The 19,322-nt window shown below is 38.2% G+C and overlaps 1 protein-coding gene across 1 annotated transcript; it reads right to left on the bottom strand.

Annotated features, from left to right (window-relative positions):
* Positions 1-2,705: 2,705 nt before the first annotated feature.
* Positions 2,706-5,255, bottom strand: LOC117305600. The gene is made up of 2 exons (XM_033790477.1): positions 5,028-5,255; positions 2,706-4,791 (listed from the first exon to the last, which is right to left on the bottom strand). The coding sequence occupies exon 2, from the start codon at positions 4,169-4,171 to the stop codon at positions 3,065-3,067; it is 1,107 nt and encodes a 368-aa protein (XP_033646368.1). The 5' UTR covers positions 4,172-4,791; positions 5,028-5,255; the 3' UTR covers positions 2,706-3,064.
* Positions 5,256-19,322: the final 14,067 nt, after the last annotated feature.

The following is a 19,322-nucleotide window of genomic DNA, read 5'->3' on the forward strand; positions in this document are numbered from 1 at the left end:
GAGATTACACATTGTTCACAATGACCGATATGCCGACGCACTGAACCAGCCATTTTGGGCCAAAACACCCGCCGCCTCAGGAGGGCACACGTTCTCACAACACCTTGATGCCCCCACCCATCATGACAACCCTCTAACACCCTCTGTTGTAAACTTGTGGGCATCAGTACTTGATCTAGTTCACCATGCAATGGGTCCATGACACGACGATGTAAAACACCATCCTTTTCTATGAACCTGGGCCACTGCCACAACCACGATTTGATTTCTACTGGCTCCTCCCTTTCAGCCTGAAAAACTTCATTCGGTTTCCAACCTTGATCCCAACGTTCCCAGATACACTTCAGCACTGGATCAGCCCTTTGTAGGGCAGACAGCTGCTCTGGTGTCCACGATGGGAAAATACCTGATTGACACTTAACCTGTGGAGGTCCAGCCTTTGTATCATGAGAAGTTAATACCTTATGTACCTCTATATGTTGCAATGGAACCACTGTGGAGTGGACCTTACATTGCAGTATTTCCTCAACTTCCCCTGTTAGTGAGTGACTTGGGTTGCGACTTAGTGCATCCGCTACACGATTACTAGCCCCTGATCTAAATTTCACATCAAAGGTAAAAGCTGCAAGTTGTGCTATCCAGCGCATTTCACATGCGCCCAACTTAGCTGTCTGTAGATAAGATAAGGGGTTATTATCTGTTAGCACTGTAAATGGTACCCCAAGGAGATAATCTCTAAATTTATCAACCACAGCCCATTTTAGGGACAAAAGCTCCAACTTAAAAGAACTAAAATCGGGGTACCTAGCTTCAGCCCCCCTCAGCCCCCGACTAGCAAATGCAACTGGATGTCTCTTGCCTTCCTTGTCGCACTGAGCTAAACAAGCTCCTAAACCCTGCAAGGAGGCATCTATCTCCAACACAAATGGCCTAGAAAAATCTGGATATGCAAGCACTGGTGCTTGCGTCAAGGTCTGCTTTAATGTATCAAAGGCCACCTGTGCCTCAGAACTCCAACAAAATGGCGAAGGTTTGGATCTCGAATTTCCCTTAGCCAGTGAGGGCACTAAAGCATGCAAGGGTGCGGCAATTTTTGAAAAGCCGGGTACAAAGCGCCGGTAATAACCGGCCAGACCAAGAAATGACCGCAATTGTGCCCCTGTCTTAGGTATTGGCCAATCCTCAATTCTCTTAATCTTGTCATTGTCTACTGCAACACCCTCTGGCCCTACCACATGTCCTAAGTAAGACACATGCCTACGAAATAACTTGCACTTTGCACCCTTGATCTTAAGTCCAAAATCTGCCAATCTAGTGAAGACTCTGTCAAGCCTATCTATGTGTTCCTGTACCGTAGAGGAATATACCAGGATGTCATCTAAATAGATTAAAAGCTCTGATAAATTCAAGTCACCAAGGCACATCTCCATCACTCTCTGAAAGGTTCCAGGGGCATTTACCAGCCCGAACGGCATTCTCGTATATTCGAACAGCCCAAAAGGTACTCTGAATGCAGTTTTACTTATTGATTCTGAGTCCATTACAACCTGATGGTATCCATGGGCTAAATCTAATGAAGAAAAGTACCTTGCACCCTGGAGCGCCTCCAGCGACTCCTCGATACGAGGCAATGGAAATGAGTCTCGTACTGTTTTGGCATTAAGCCTCCTATAATCAACACAAATCCTTAGCGACCCATCCTTCTTTTGGACCAATACAATGGGGCTGGCATAGGGGCTTTTACTCTTTTGTATGATACCTTGATCAAGAAACTTCTGGAGTAATTCCCTAACTTCTCTAAAATGTTGCGGCGGAATTCGTCTGTAAGGCTGGCTAATTGATTTATCATCAGTAGTGTCAATCTTGTGGGGAACCTTATCACAAAGTCCTAAATCCAACGAATTCTGCGAGAACACCTTATCATGTTTCTGAATTAATTGCACAATTTTGTCCTGGTCTTCCTTACACAAATCAGCGCATAAATCAAGACTTAATCCATAAGGAAGTTGGTACTCTGACCCATCCTCAAACACATACAACTCTCTTGCCCGTGACTCTACAGCATCCCCCATCTCAATGTCTAACTCATTGGAATCGACACCAGGGGCTCCCTCAGTACGACCAGTGTCTAAATATTCCCCAGACTCTGACAGACAATGATTCACTACAACATGAACACAATCCACACCCGTCTCAAGTGCAACATTTGTCTTTGAAGATACCTCAGTCACGTAAGCAAGCTTTGTGTGTGGGGACAATTCAATCACCCGCATCCCTACATTCGCTACCAACACATTTACAGTTCTACCACTAACTACTGTACACAGATCGTAAACGCGGCAATTTCCATCTATGTTACTGGTTTGACCTCCACTATCTGCACAGCTAGATAGACCCTCAACAAGGACAGTTTGCCCGTCAAGGCTACTTTGATTAGCCTGAACATAGCAGGTTATACTACGCACTTCCCTAGGCAACAAATGTACTGGATTTCTACCTGTACGAGCACCCAGTGGGTCCCGTACACACTTATTTGCCCCATGTGACCCCTCAACTACTGGGTTTTTAGTCAGACTATACCAATTAATGGCCATTGCCCATGCATCTGCATCTTTTTGTTCTAAATCAACCTCTATATCCTTCAGCTTATGAAGGACATTGCAACCCAACAATACTGGAAAACTTGTATGATTCCCTGCCTCACCCTTAGGAAATTCTTTGACCACCAAAAAATGTGCATCAATAGTCTGGTTATGTACCATCAGTGGGGCATGTATGTACCCCTCAATTGGTACCTCACTATTCCCTGCCCCAAACACACGCAGGTAAGTACCTAGAGTTTTGACTCCACTCAATTTCCCTGCAAGGTGATCCCTATAAAAAGAGGCGCTAATCAGAGAAGTCTCTGCCCCGGTATCGAGGATACATTCCACTGGCACTCCAGCCAAAGCAATATGAGCCTTGGGGCTCTCTTTTACTAGACTGGTTAGTATGTCTTCATAAGACTTCTCTGTTACACTTCCAACTGGTGAGGCCTTTCCAGATTGTTCCTCTGTCACTCGGCCTACAGTGGCAGAGAAGTCTGGTTTCCCGACCCTGTGTTTTGTGCATCTCCCATAGCCTGCCCTTGCCCCCCATTCGCTTTTTCGTGAGCCATACGAAGTTTACACTCATGCTTCATGTGACCTGGGCGTTTACAATAAAAACAGCGAATCGGGGGCCTGTCCTGCCGCCTTCCTGAGCCTTCATACATGCCCTGGCTAGTTACCGTCCCACTTTGTTTCACCACTGCTTGCATAAGCGTAGTTATCTGTTCCTGCTGTTTGCAAAGAGTTTCTTGCTGTGCTTGCATACATTTAAGAATCTCTTGTTGCTGTTGCAACACTGTTTGCAACTGTGTGTCCCCTTGGGACTTGTTAACTACTTGGTTAATGCTAACATTAGCATCAGCCACTGGCTCGTCACTATTCAGATCATTTTCTGTACCTAGGTGATGCAAGTGCACACTTGCACCACGTCGAGAACCCCGAGGGTACTCCTCTAGATCTCTGAACAACTCGCGAGCTGAATCCCTCATTTCGGTAAAATCCTGATCCGGTTCAGCCAACTCTAAGCGCCTCAGCTCAAGCCTGACACCTTGATTCCTTGCGCCCGCCACAAACTGCCCAATCAAAACCCTATCTCTCAAACCCTTCAATGCATCTTTCTCTGTTTCTGTAGCAACCTCTAAAATCCGATCATGCATTCGCATGAGCGAGCGGGAAAAATCCATAAGGGATTCGTCTTCCCTTTGCCGTCTTTCAAAAAGGGCCTTCTGAAGGGCCTGTACTGACTCCTCTGCCCCAAACTGACGCCGAAGGAGTTTTTTTAGCGCTGCATAGTCACCCGTTACATTCTCATTGTGGCATTTGATCTCATCGCGAGCAACACCCGCGAGGTGGTGGACAACCACTTTAGCCCTATCTACCTCAGGGATACGACATTGTTGCAGATAAACCTCTGCATCTTCAAGCCATTCAATAATGGTCGGATCTCCCGGTTTACTAGGCCTACCATAGTATTTACCCAACTTCAAGGGCCTCTGAATGACATTCTTCGGTTTATCTTGCCGAAGTGCCTCGGTCAGCCCTGCGACCAAGCGCGTCACAAGATCAGCCTCTGGTACGGCCATTGTGAGTCAAGAAATTATGATTCAGTTATTGAAGGCTAACCAATTTGTACAATCAAAATTAAGTCATAAACACCTAAACCCAGGTAAATTTGCTTCAACAGGACCGGTTGGTTTTCACTAGGAATAAAACTAACACCTATACATTATCAGGTAAAATTTACTGACTAACAAACTATATATAGGCCTATCTAAATCCTACCAACAATGTGCGAATTGAATCGCATAATCCCACCTCACTGCTGATCAACCAGTTCAGTCCAGTTCAGTTCAGAGTCATTAGATTTCACATGTACATGCACATGTAAAGGTTGAGTTCGTAGCTCCAAAAGGGTCCAACAGCACTACCGCCACCGGGCTTCTCCACTTGCACTGCCACAGGCTATTCCAGTCGCTGTCCTCCACTTGGATCCTCACTCCCTCTTCAGAACTCGGCCAATGCCCTCAATGTACTGGACGACAACCAGCAAAGCAGCAGATTAAAGCAACCCCATCCGTGTTACCAAATTTGTAGTGTTTTGTTATCAGTCCGGAGACAATTAAGGAAGGCCTGACACCTTGTTTTTGGGTTGCTCACTGATACGTTACTCTGCTGACAGATTTATTCACCATCCGAAGAAAACCTATTACAAACATAGATCCATAAATCTAATTAATTATCATGCATGTAACGACTAATATTTAAGATTACTTTTCCACAAGTAGCCTTCCACCTCAGTTACACTAAACAAGTCTACATAACACTTAATTATAGGCCGGATACATATCCATACAACGTGAACTTCAGATCATGTGCTGTATATTGATCAACCATTGTTACCCAGTTTCACCCAAATTAACCCTCTAAATTTCTACTCACCAACCGATCCGTTCCTCTATTTATTGGCAATCAAACTGGCTCCATGAGCGGGTCTCTCCAACTTCTTCCTCCACCCCGAATGTTGGATTTTACCCTCTCATCATTGTCATACGTGACACTCATTTAGAGACCAACAACGAAAAAGGACGCAACAAATAGACCCCTCCGCCTAAACCGGCTAAAATTACTACGCTACACACTGATTAATTACCAAACTCACCTATAATGAGCTGATTATTGAAAATAGCATAGTGAATATTTGTAATAATGTGTACAATTACATTACATACAAGAATAAAGACGAGATTGAGACCCAAATTCTTTCTCAGATAAAATAATCCAAAAAGTTATGCCTTTTTACATCCTTGACATTTGTATCCGTGCGACTACCGTTTAAGTACAATGGCGCCCTCTATCGTTTACCAAAGTCATTCAACAAACTTTTTATCACCGTAATTAACGAAATGCCCATGGGTATCATAAAATATTGATTCATCACATGTTTATTAAACTGCTTTATGGGGGGGAATGAGCATATAAGAATACCATGAACTTCAAAAGCATTTTTTTAAAGATCTCATCCCGTGTTCAGTCTAGCAATGACCTTTACAATAAAAATCAAGTGTCATGGGTCTTGAAAAGTTGTTTCCTTGTCTTTGGCTTAATTCAGACTGAAAGGTCTGAAAGATGTTAGCAAACAGACTGTAGTTGCTCAAGTTGGTGAATTCAAACTTTTTAAGAACCGTTAGTTCCCAGGTAAATGCATCATTGGCTCTTGTTAAAAAAAATCATTTTTTTTACACGGTAATCTTGTATAACTTGTCTTTGGGTTCAATAAGTGAAAAAAGTAGTTTTAACAAATTGTTCTTACCCGATGGTGTCCTTGATCTGGACTTTTGAGTTGTTTTCCACCTCCTCATGGTCATCAGCATCAACCCAATCTTCAAAATCACGGTCCCAAAGCTGTGTTTGGCAGGCACTTAGTCCAAATAGTTCACATGCCTTTTTCTTAATGTCTTCAACTTTCACTATCTCCCCACTGTTCAGGTCAAAGTTAACCCTTCTATTTTTTTCTCCATAAATAAACAAGTATCTATTTAAAAAGAAAAATAAAAGAAATCATTCGGAATCTCCATTTGTTTTATTCAGATTTTTTTGTATTTGCCTCCTTTTTTTTAAATGTACCAAAACTGAGTTTAAAGCAGCTGGGCACTGACAAAGAACTATCATTTTGCTGTCTGCTGGAAACCTATGTGTGTTCTTTAACAAAGCAATACATGCACAACTGAAATTTATTTTTAATGATTACACTATGGGGACACTACATGTATGTGATGACGTAGTACAACAACCTCACCCATGTTACTATGATAGACCCCTAAAGGATAATGATCTACAAGTTGAGATACTTCCAGGACAGAGAACTCATCAGTCAATGTTAGTACATAGCCAGAGATGTGACGTATATATTCACTGTCCCTAGTGTTTTGGGTTACAAGATACACTTTGCCATCAATCAAGCAACACATCTCTATAACACCAAACTCCACTAGTCCATCTTGACTAAATCCTACAGCAACTGCGAGACCATTGCAATACCAGGTACCAGCACACAACACTTTCTTCGCAGTGTACACTGACTCCCCATTGACTAGTGGTTGCAGAATGTTTTGTATGGATTTCAACAAAATCCTCATTGGAACAACATGACCACAGGTGTGATCAACCATATCTTGCATGAGAAATGTTTTCTTTGTTCTCATCCAGGCCTGGTAGTACTCATGCCTCATTGCAAGCGTCTTACTCATGTTTCGTCTGTTTTTTGACCGGTTGGCGAGTTCCTTGAAGTACAAGTGTTTCCCCTCATACCTCAATGTCCAGCAATTTACGAGTGGTCCAAACTTCAATAGCAACTTTGGATAGTGAACTATGTAATGGAACTTTGGCTTCATTGAATTATCTGGAAACTCGATGAAGTAACTCTGTAGGAACATTGCAATCAGGTCTGCAAGGAATTCAGTTAGCGGGACATCTACTTGATATGAAGTACAGACTTGCACTACATCCCCAAGAAGAAGTAACACTGACCACACACTATCATCTTCTGGAACTCTATGACCTACCATAAGTGGTAAAAGGCGAAGGAAACACCATGCTTGTACAGCCTTTTGCTTCACTTTGAATTTTCCTAGTTGGGATGCCATTTTGGATGGTTTGTTTGTTTTGTCGGTACCTCTGTACGGAAAGTTTTCCACTTGGTCATTTAGAAATTCCAGTGTAAAGTATTCTTGTCCGACACAATGACGAATGACATTTTCAATAACATCTGGCACTATACCCTCAAAGAAGTCATGAGCAATATCTGGTGGTAATCCATGTACAACATGAAAATTGTCCAGTTGGTGAAGTGGACTTACTCTCTTGATTCCATACACATGTGCTACAGCTGGCATTTGAGTCGCTAAATCTGATTGTTGGTTGTATGAATCCTTTGTTCTAAGAACGAGATCTGTGTCACGGAAATGGTCTTTCAAAGTGTGTTTTGTGATCATGCAGTATCTACACATACGATCTGTGTTGAAACTCTCTTGGAAGCCTCCGATTCCATGTGCAGCCAAGTTGTCCGCCACAACCATCGAAAGAGATCCCTTGAAGTTGTACATCATGCCATCCTTTTCAACATTTAATCCAACAGATTCCAATTGTTTCATATCTTGTATGAAAGGGGCCAGTACCTGTAGTATTCCGTATTCTACCAATACTTCTGATGGACAAAGTATAACAAGTTGAATAGAGCAAAGCTTGGAGCGAAATTCTGGGGGAAGATTACCAAGACAAAAGTAGAAAGCCGAGAATTTCAGCTGTTTTACTTTATTTCCTATAGGATTAGCAACTGTGAAGTCATCATAATATAATTGGACTTCAATAGTTGAATGATTCTGTGAGAACAACTTGTTGTCTTTGTAGAAGGAACCATCGCAAAAATCTTTGATAAACCCCTCACTTTGATGTCCATTTACCACTTCAGCAAAGATGTCATCTTTGTTTAAAAGGGATTTCAGAGTCTCCAAAACACTGACATACTGCATAGACTTCACCTTACCATTTTGTCTTCCCAAAACATACTCAACAGGCTCAACAAAGTCAAAATTATTCTTAACAAAGGTGTTAAGTTGGTTGGTTTTCCTGAACAAATTAAAAGACTCTTCCATGTCTGATTGGCTGAAAATTTCTTGTAATTCTTCAGCTCTCACTTGAGGAAGCAAATCTTGAGCTCTCTTGTGCAGTTGCTCCCTTGCTTGTTCAATTATGTTTTCTACTTCATCTGCAACATGACTGCATATTTGATCACATACTTTAAACTGCTCTCGCAAGCCTAATATAAAACTGGAAGCTACTCGATCAGTATCTACAGGATTTTGTGCTTCTTCATTTGGCAAAAATCCTTCCTCTACCTCTTCATCGCTACTGGCTTCTGATAGTACACCATCTTCCTCATTCATTCCTTGCCCCTCGAAACCATTTTCTGGTGCCAGTCTTTCATACCTGCCCCAAAATGCAGAGTGCATTTTCTTCACATGAAGCTGGAATGATCTAACACTGCGGAAAACCCTCTGACAACCTTGTAAACCACATGTTATAAGTGACCTTGGACCATTGTGAATGTACCTGTAGTGATTCAACAGTCTCAGTAAATTTTGTGATCTATATTCACATTGACTGCATATAAAATCTTCCATTGTCTGAGTTTTCTTGTAGCAAAAACCAATTCGCTTTTCATTTTTAATTAAATCTTTGTCAGTGTTGCTGCTTCCTTATGATTGGCAAGCAAGATAAAAATACAGCTGAGGACAAATTGAGCCTTCAAAACATTGCATTATCCCCACCCCCTTTAAGTTTAATTTTTAACTACACTGTTTTAGTAGTCTTAGAGGAGACCGTCAAATTAGAAAGGTGACTGTGTTGATTGAGAAAGATTGAAGATGGTGTCCGATTGTTAATGTTGTTTGATGGAGACTGACCTGTAACATGAAAATGAAATGTGAAATGAAATAAAAAAAAACAAAAAACAAAAATGAGAATGGCCTATAATCTGGACGCCATCGTTTTTTAAATTCCAACAATTAACTATTCAAAGTTCAAATAAAATGCTTTTAAAGGACTTTGAAAAAAAAATTGATAATTAAAATTGTATGTCATAATTTTTTGACATATTGTTCAGTTTGACATATTGTTCAGTTTTTTTCTAGAAATTTTGTTAACAATGAGATAAAAATTATGCCTTTTGAAAAATGCATTTTGCTAATCAAGGTCAAAGGTAATATTTTTACACATGTACATTATTATACATGCACATAATAAGCACACGCATATGTACATACTTTTTAAGTTTTCATCCTTAACCGCCATTGTTCAAATAATCATAATTCAAACTGTGCGCGTGCCCATCCCAACCTTTCTAGAAATATTGCTAATGTACATCTTAAGCTAACATTGAGATAAAAATTATACATATAAAAAAAATGACCTTGCTAATCAAGGTCAAATGTAATTTTTTTGCGTAATTAATGTTTTTGTGGTACATAATATAATGTTGATTTAGTTTTTATGAAATCTGGGACATATTAAGAGCTTTAAACTGGTGTAAAAATTATCACTGTAGGCCCCTAGGTGTTTTATTTTTAGAGATGGTTATCAAAACATGACAATAGGTCATTCCGTGTCAATTCAACACGCTTTTGGACTTGACCAACACAGATTGAAACGTTACTTGGTGTGCTGAATGGACTTATTGAGAAACCACCAGAACAGACATTTTATGTCATTCAGATAATTACTTTTTGAGATACAGCTTAACAAACTTTTGACTAATTAGCTTGACCCTCTATGTTTGGACAACCATATCTCCAAAAGTAAAGCACCCACATAAATAAATTTTCCACTATTTTAAAGCTCTTGACATGGCCTTCATTTAATAAAATAAGGAGAAAAAATTCCACGTAGCACAACAAAATTACGCACAAATGTGACATTTGCCCTTGATTTGCGAAAATGTATATTTTTCAAAATGCGTAATTTTTTCATTGTTAGCTCATGATATAAGCAACATTTTCAGAAAAATTTAGGATGGGCACTCTTACAGTTTTGGAGTTATGATAATATGAACACAGGCTATAAAGGTTAAAAACTTTAAATGAATGTACATATGCAGGTGTACATACATGTATACAGCTGTACATGTACATCATGTACACGTACATCATGTACACGTACATCATGTACACGTACATCATGTACACGTGTATACAGTAGGCCTATAATAGTTAGTACTGTACTTTAAAAACATGTCCCATGACATGACTCATGTGCAGTGGCATAATTAGAAGGGGTGGGGGCAGGGCGGCCTCCACCCCCTCCTCCTCCCCCCCCCCCCCAACCCTCATTGAAATCATAAAAAATGTTTTTTTAAAATGTGTAAATCAAGTAACATATTAAATGGCTTGCACTTCTTGGGCCCCAAAAGTAAAATCTTTGCCCCCACATGCCCCCCCCCCCACCCCCCAAAAAATTGTGCGTAATTTTGTTAAATGCTAAGTGGAATTTTTTTCTCCGTCAAGAGCTTTAAAATAGTGGAAAGTGTTATGTGGGTGCTTTACTTTTGGAGATATGGTTGTCCAAACATAGAGGGTCAAGCTAATTAGTCAAAAGTTTGTTAACCTGTATCTCAAAAAGTAATTATCTGAATGACATAAAAATTCAGTTCTGGGGGTTTCTCAGTAAGTCAAATCAGCACACCAAATTTTGTGTCGATCCGTGAAGGTCAGGTCCAAAAGCCTGTTGAACTGACATGGAATGACCCATAAGCCAAATTCAAATCTTGGCGGTTTAGAGAATAACAAAATTAGAAACTAACCTTGCCTTCCAAGACATGCTGCTGATGATGAAATGGGTTTCTCACAGGACAAAGCTGCTCAGACTACAACGGAAATATAGCAAAACCTACAACTTTACTATTAAATAAAAGTATTCAAAATAACAGAAAATCTTAAATGAAACATCTTATCTATTTAAATGCAGACAGGATGGATTTTAAAAAGACAATGTTTGAAAGATGTATTGTCCCGCATTTGAGTTATAGGTGCTGTTTTATATTTAGAACTTGAATGGCAACCAATCAGAACATACAATTAAGCAAGCTAAGCTGTAAACAAAACAAAAGAGCTCACAGTTCTGATGGTTATTATTTTTTGCATAAAACAATCCCCACTCAGTGGAGATGGTTGTCAAAATATTTTCTCTCCAAGTTCTGTGAAGTCTGTGGCTTATAATTGTGCTAAAAAGGAACAAATATTCAGTGTGGTGTGAGTATAGATGATGCCTTAAAATGTTGTTTTGCCCTACACCGATGTGATAAGCACTGAATATATATTCAGTGCTTTCGAGTCTTGCGGATAAAAAATTCCACAGGCAACATGGTCCCAATTTCATAAAAGATGTAAGCAGCAGTTCCCTCAGCAGAATTTCTATTTCATAAAGCTGTTTATCGTAAGCAAGGGTAAATGCTGGCTAACCCGCTGTTAGCACATGAGTGACGTAACAATGCAAATCCATGGTGAACGTGCATGCGCGCTGCGAAATTTTCTGCTAACTTGAGAAATCATGGTGAATGAAATACGTTTACATATGTATGCTTGAGCACATTTTTCTGCAACAGTAAGCACAAAAATGTGCTTACCGGTAAACAGCTTTATGAAATTGGGCCCTTGTCAGGATTCGAACCTATGACTCCTGCGTGACTACAGCAGATGTCTAGACCACCAAGCCCGGTACCCACTGCAAATAATACTGGATCCGCCTTGCTCAGTGGTCTAGTGGTTAAGTCGTGGGTTCGAAACCCACCTGAGTTGCCTGTGGAACTTTTTCCCCAGGACTTGAAAGCTCCTGAGTATACAGTGCTTATCACATCGGTGTAGGGCAAGACATTTGTTTTACTCATTTCCCATGATGCAATTATTACATATATTTAAAGGTTTACTGAAATACAAAGTATGATGCTTTGATATTGCACCTTATATTGTTTTTAAATGATTAAGTTGGAAAAAAGTCTTGTGCATCCCTGTGTAATTTTAAATGATTTATTTCCTTTAAAAATAATTGTCTTCATGAACTCCTAAATAGGTCACTTTTTGACATGGCTAGATTCTCAACATGACCTCACATTCATTGAACAGAATTGAGTGAGTTTGTTAAAAGAAAAAACACATATTTGTCATTCATTTGACAGACCCCATTTCAGAACAATTGTTTTCTGGAATAGCTCAGGAAACATGTAAGATGATGTCACATTGAGAATCCAGCCATTGTCAGCAAGTGACCTATTTTTATTGGCATTCCTGAAGCCTTATTTTTTAAAGGAAATAAATCATGTGTACAATGGAATGTATAAAATGATTTTTTACAACTAAATCATTAAAAAAATTATGAGGTGCAACATAAAAGTATCAATACTTTGTGCTTCAGTAAACATTTAAAGAATTATACCTTGTCCTCGTTAGTTGCTACATTATAAGTCTTAACTTGATAGTCAAAAATTTGGGGCTGATGGACTATAGAGTTGCGATATCTACATTCCATCGCTTGGTACACTTGATTTTCCGGACATGCTACCGTTATTACTTGTTACTTGTCGTTAGGCCTACGTTTGTTACATGGAAACTTTAATGCCCATGTTTTCAAATTCAAGTTAGTTATGAATATGAACTTATTTTTAAATGTAAAGTCCTTGCTGATTGGAAGACATTTAGGACCGCACTTTATGATGGCCAATAAATAATAAGCTTTGACCATCCCCATAATATTATAATATAGCATGGGTTGATTTAAACATTAACCGACTAGGCCTTGCACATCATGTGTCGTGCAGTAAAGCCTAAAGCAAGGGCATGCATTGCATACAAACTACAATGATTAGGCCCATCGTTTGTGTACACACACGTACACTATACACACGCCCGTAGCCCCACTGGAAAAACAACAACATGCTAAACAAGCTTTTTTGTTTTGTCCTTTTACAGTCGCTATATCTTGAAAATATACAAACTTTACAATAAAGTGTTCTACATTAAATTCTCAGTCTGGCAATATTAATTATAGGGTGAAAATCAGAGATTTTAAACTTGAATCTACCTGATAAACTTCGCCTGCATGCTCCTTTTTGACACGTAATGCAAGGCCTAGCCGCCGTTAAGTGCTGGCCTATGGCTATGCACCTAGAGTTCTGTGGCCAAAAACACTAAAAGCTTTTCCACAATATGATTGTAGACTAACGTCAATGTAACGGTCTCCCTCTGGCTAAGTATGTTACGGTTTTAAAAATGTAACGGGAAAACCAATATTCTCACCTTATTTCTGAAACTGGTCGGAGCCTGGATTGAGCCTCCTTGCCCTGTGAAGTGTATGTATCACACACGCCGAACGGGAGAGTATCATGTACGCCCTGCATGCTGCAGTTTGCAAGTTAACGGGTACAAGCTAAAAACCCAAGTTACACACTAACTATACATTGACGTTGCCGCCGGGTACCAGCATCCTGCTAATTCGCGGGCAATTTATATTTTTCCCACATCTAAAATGTTGGGAAGGCGGGAACATGACCAATCTTACTTAGTCAAAGCACCGTAGCTTCATACCAGTCAAAATTAGTCAAAACCCGACATTTTGACTATATCGTATTAGTCCAAACAAAATTCTAGTCACGGGTTAAAGTTCTGACTTATAGTGATTAGTCACAGCAAATATAAGATTAGTCAGGCTAACATTACATTAGTCAGAGACACAGGACTAGGCAAACTTAGTCATTTTGACCAATTTATAAGCAAGATTGACTAACTATTTTTTACAGTGTAAGATACGGGCAATTACAAAGCCAATGTGTTAAGTCTTCTAATAAGTTCAGCCCAATTGATTTAATAAGGGAAGAATTTACGAGTTTTTCTACTTTTTACGCTGTACATTATGCTATACACAAAGAACAAGCGTAAGATACGGGCAATTACAAAGCCAAGAGTTCCATATTAATTGGACAATATTATTAATTTTTATTTCATAAATCTGTTCCTCATACCCCTGGCTATATAAGCCCGGCGCCCCAATGTGTTAAGTCTTCTAATTAGTTCAGCCCAATTAATTTAATAAGGGAAGAATTTACGAGTTTTTCTACTTTGTACGCTGTACATTATGCTATACACAAAGAACAAGCGTAAGATATGGGCAATTACAAAGCCAAGAGTTCCATCTTAATTGGAAAATATTATTAATTTTTATTTCATGAATTTATTCCTCATACCCCTGGCTATATCAGATTAGCGCCCCAGAGTGTTAAGTCTACTAATTAGCTCAGCCGAATTAATTTAATAAGGGAAGAACTTGCTAGTTGTTGTACTTTATACGCTGTTTATATGCTATGCAAATAACAAGCGTCTAGGTACGGGCATATACAAAGCCAAGAGTTCCATCTTAATAAGCAAAAATTACTAATTTTTATTTCATAAATCTATTCCTCATACCTCTGGCTATATCAGATTAGCGCCCCAGAGTATTAAGTCTGCTAATTAGCTCAGCCCAACTAAATTAATCAGGGAAGATTTTACGAATTTGTGTACTTTTACGCTATACTTATATAACAAGCGCGTAAGGTATGGGAAATTACAAAGCCAAGAGTTCCACCTTAATTGGAAAATATTATTAATTTTTATTTCATAAATATGTTTCCCATACCCCTGGCTATATATGCCCAGCGCCCCAATGTGTTAAGTATGCTAATTAGTTCAGCCCAATTAATTTAATAAGGGAAGAATTTACGAGTTTTTCTACTTTTTACGCTGTTTATATGATATGCAAAGAACAAGTGTATAGGTACGGGCAATTACAAAGCCAAGAGTTCCATATTAATTGGACAATATTATTAATTTTTATTTCATAAATCTGTTCCTCATACCCCTGGCTATATAAGCCCGGCGCCCCAATGTGTTAAGTCTTCTAATTAGTTCAGCCCAATTAATTTAATAAGGGAAGAATTTACGAGTTTTTCTACTTTTTACGCTGTACATTATGCTATACACAAAGAACAAGCGTAAGATATGGGCAATTACAAAGCCAAGAGTTCCATATTAATTGGAAAATATTATTAATTTTTATTTCATGAATCTGTTCCTCATACCCCTGGCTATATAAGCCCGGCGCCCCAATGTGTTAAGTCTTCTAATTAGTTCAGCCCAATTAATTTAATAAGGGAATGATTTACGAGTTTTTCTACTTTATACGCTGTACATTATGCTATACACAAAGAACAAGCGTAAGGTATGGGCAATTACAAAGCCAAGAGTTCCATTTAATTGGAAAATATTATTAATTTTTATTTCATAAATCTGTTTCTCATACTCCTGGCTATATAATCCCAGCGCCCAAATGTGTTAAGTCTTCTAATTAGTTCAGCCCAATTAATTTAATAAGGGAAGAATTTACGAGTTTTTCTACTTTATACGCTGTACATTATGCTCACACAAAGAACAAGCGTAAGGTATGGGCAATTACAAAGCCAAGAGTTCCATCTTAATTGGAAAATATTATTAATTTTTATTTCATAAATCTATTACTCATACCCCTGGCTATATCAGACTAGCGCCCCAACTTGATAAGTCTGCTATTAGCTCAGCCCAATTAATTTAATAAGGGAAGAATTTACTAGTTTTTGTACTGTATAGATACGCTGTATATACTTATAGATAACAAGCGCGTAAGTAATGAGCAATTACAAAGCCAAGAGTTCCATCTTAATTGGAAAATATTATTAATTTTTATTTCATAAATCTGTTCCTCATACCCCTGGCTATATAAGCCCGGCGCCCCAATGTGTTAAGTCTTCTAATTAGTTCAGCCCAATTAATTTAATAAGGGAAGAATTAACGAGTTTTTCTCCTTTTTACGCTGTACATTATGCTATACACAAAGAACAAGCGTAAGATATGGGCAATTACAAAGCCAAGAGTTTCATCTTAATTGGAAAATATTACTAATTTTTATTTCATAAATCTGTTTCTCATACTCCTGGCTATATAATCCCAGCGCCCAAATGTGTTAAGTCTTCTAATTAGTTCAGCCCAATTAATTTAATAAGGGAAGAATTTACGAGTTTTTCTACTTTATACGCTGTACATTATGCTCACACAAAGAACAAGCGTAAGGTATGGGCAATTACAAAGCCAAGAGTTCCATCTTAATTGGAAAATATTATTAATTTTTATTTCATAAATCTATTACTCATACCCCTGGCTATATCAGACTAGCGCCCCAACTTGATAAGTCTGCTATTAGCTCAGCCCAATTAATTTAATAAGGAAAGAATTTACTAGTTTTTGTACTGTATAGATACGCTGTATATACTTATAGATAACAAGCGCGTAAGTAATGAGCAATTACAAAGCCAAGAGTTCCATCTTAATTGGAAAATATTATTAATTTTTATTTCATGAATCTGTTCCTCATACCCCTGGCTATATAAGCCCGGCGCCCCAATGTGTTAAGTCTTCTAATCAGTTCAGCCCAATTAATTTAATAAGGGAAGAATTTACGAGTTTTTCTACTTTTTACGCTGTACATTATGCTATACACAAAGAACAAGCGTAAGGTATGGGCAATTACAAAGCCAAGAGTTCCATCTTAATTGGAAAATATTATTAATTTTTATTTCATAAATCTATTACTCATACCCCTGGCTATATCAGACTAGCGCCCCAACTTGATAAGTCTGCTAATTAGCTCAGCCCAATTAATTTAATAAGGGAAGAATTTACTAGTTTTTGTACTGTATAGATACGCTGTATATACTTATAGATAACAAGCGCGTAAGTAATGGGCAATTACAAAGCCAAGAGTTCCATCTTAATTGGAAAATATTATTAAGTTTTATTTCATGAATCTGTTCCTCATACCCCTGGCTATATAAGCCCGGCGCCCCAATGTGTTAAGTCTTCTAACTAGTTCAGCCCAATTAATTTAATAAGGTAAGAATTTACGAGTTTTTCTACTTTTTACGCTGTACATTATGCTATACACAAAGAACAAGCGTAAGGTATGGGCAATTACAAAGCCAAGAGTTCCATCTTAATTGGAAAATATTATTAATTTTTATTTCATAAATCTATTACTCATACCCCTGGCTATATCAGACTAGCGCCCCAACTTGATAAGTCTGCTAATTAGCTCAGCCCAATTAATTTAATAAGGGAAGAATTTACTAGTTTTTGTACTGTATAGATACGCTGTATATACTTATAGATAACAAGCGCGTAAGTAATGGGCAATTACAAAGCCAAGAGTTCCATCTTAATTGGAAAATATTATTAAGTTTTATTTCATGAATCTGTTCCTCATACCCCTGGCTATATAAGCCCGGCGCCCCAATGTGTTAAGTCTTCTAACTAGTTCAGCCCAATTAATTTAATAAGGGAAGAATTTACGAGTTTTTCTACTTTTTACGCTGTACATTATGCTATACACAAAGAACAAGCGTAAGGTATGGGCAATTACAAAGCCAAGAGTTCCATCTTACTTGGAAAATATTATTAATTTTTATTTCATAAATCTATTACTCCTACCCTTGGCTATATCAGACTAGCGCCCCAACTTGATAAGTCTGCTAATTAGCTCAGCCCAATTAATTTAATAAGGGAAGAATTTACTAGTTTTTGTACTGTATAGATACGCTGTATATACTTATAGATAACAAGCGCGTAAGTAATGAGCAATTACAAAGCCAAGAGTTCCATTTAATTGGAAAATATTATTAATTTTTATTTCATGAATCTGTTCCTCATACCCCTGGCTATATAAGCCCGGCGCCCCAATGTGTTAAGTCTTCTAATTAGTTCAGCCCAATTAATTTAATAAGGGAAGAATTTACGAGTTTTTCTACTTTTTACGCTGTACATTATGCTATACACAAAGAACAAGCGTAAGGTATGGGCAATTACAAAGCCAAGAGTTCCATCTTAATTGGAAAATATTATTAATTTTTATTTCATAAATCTGTTTCTCATACTCCTGGCTATATAAGCCCAGCGCCCCAATGTGTTAAGTCTGCTAATTAGTTCAGCCCAATTAATTTAATAAGGGAAGAATTTACGAGTTTTTCTACTTTATACGCTGTACATTATGCTCACACAAAGAACAAGCGTAAGGTATGGGCAATTACAAAGCCAAGAGTTCCATCTTAATTGGAAAATATTATTAATTTTTGTTTCATAAATCTATTACTCATACCCCTGGCTATATCAGACTAGCGCCCCAACTTGATAAGTCTGCTAATTAGCTCAGCCCAATTTATTTAATAAGGGAAGAATTTACTAGTTTTTGTACTGTATAGATACGCTGTATATACTTATAGATAACAAGCACGTAAGTAATGGGCAATTACAAAGCCAAGAGTTACATCTTAATTGGAAAATATTATTAATTTTTATTTCATGAATCTGTTCCTCATACCCCTGGCTATGTAAGCCCGGCGCCCCAATGTGTTAAGTCTGCTAATTAGTTCAGCCCAATTAATTTAATAAGGGAAGAATTTACGAGTTTTCTACTTTTTACGCTGTACATTATGCTATACACAAAGAACAAGCGTAAGATACGGGCAATTACAAAGCCAAGAGTTCCATCTTAATTGGAAAATATTATTAATTTTTATTTCATAAATCTGTTCCTCATACCCCTGGCTATATAAACCCGGCGCCCCAATGTGTTAAGTCTTCTAATTAGTTCAGCCCAATTAATTTAATAAGGGAAGAATTTACGAGTTTTTCTACTTTTTACGCTGTACATTATGCTATACACAAAGAACAAGCGTAAGATACGGGCAATTACAAAGCCAAGAGTTCCATCTTAATTGGAAAATATTATTAATTTTTATTTCATAAATCTGTTCCTCATACCCCTGGCTATATAAGCCCGGCGCCCCAATGTGTTAAGTCTTCTAATTAGTTCAGCCCAATTAATTTAATAAGGGAAGAATTAACGAGTTTTTCTACTTTTTACGCTGTACATTATGCTATACACAAAGAACAAGCGTAAGATATGGGCAATTACAAAGCCAAGAGTTTCATCTTAATTGGAAAATATTATTAATTTATATTTCATGAATCTGTTCCTCATACCCCTGGCTATATAAGCCCGGTGCCCCAATGTGTTAAGTCTTCTAATTAGTTCAGCCCAATTAATTTAATAAGGGAATGATTTACGAGT

This window comes from Asterias rubens, unplaced genomic scaffold (assembly GCF_902459465.1).
Source record: "Asterias rubens unplaced genomic scaffold, eAstRub1.3, whole genome shotgun sequence".
NCBI classification, from domain to species: Eukaryota; Metazoa; Echinodermata; class Asteroidea; order Forcipulatida; family Asteriidae; genus Asterias; species Asterias rubens.

What these genes read in the sequence shown, in the direction of transcription:
- LOC117305600 (XM_033790477.1), bottom strand. Translation starts at nt 4,171, where the DNA reads ATGGCCGTACCAGAGGCTGATCTTGTGACGCGCTTGGTCGCAGGGCTG.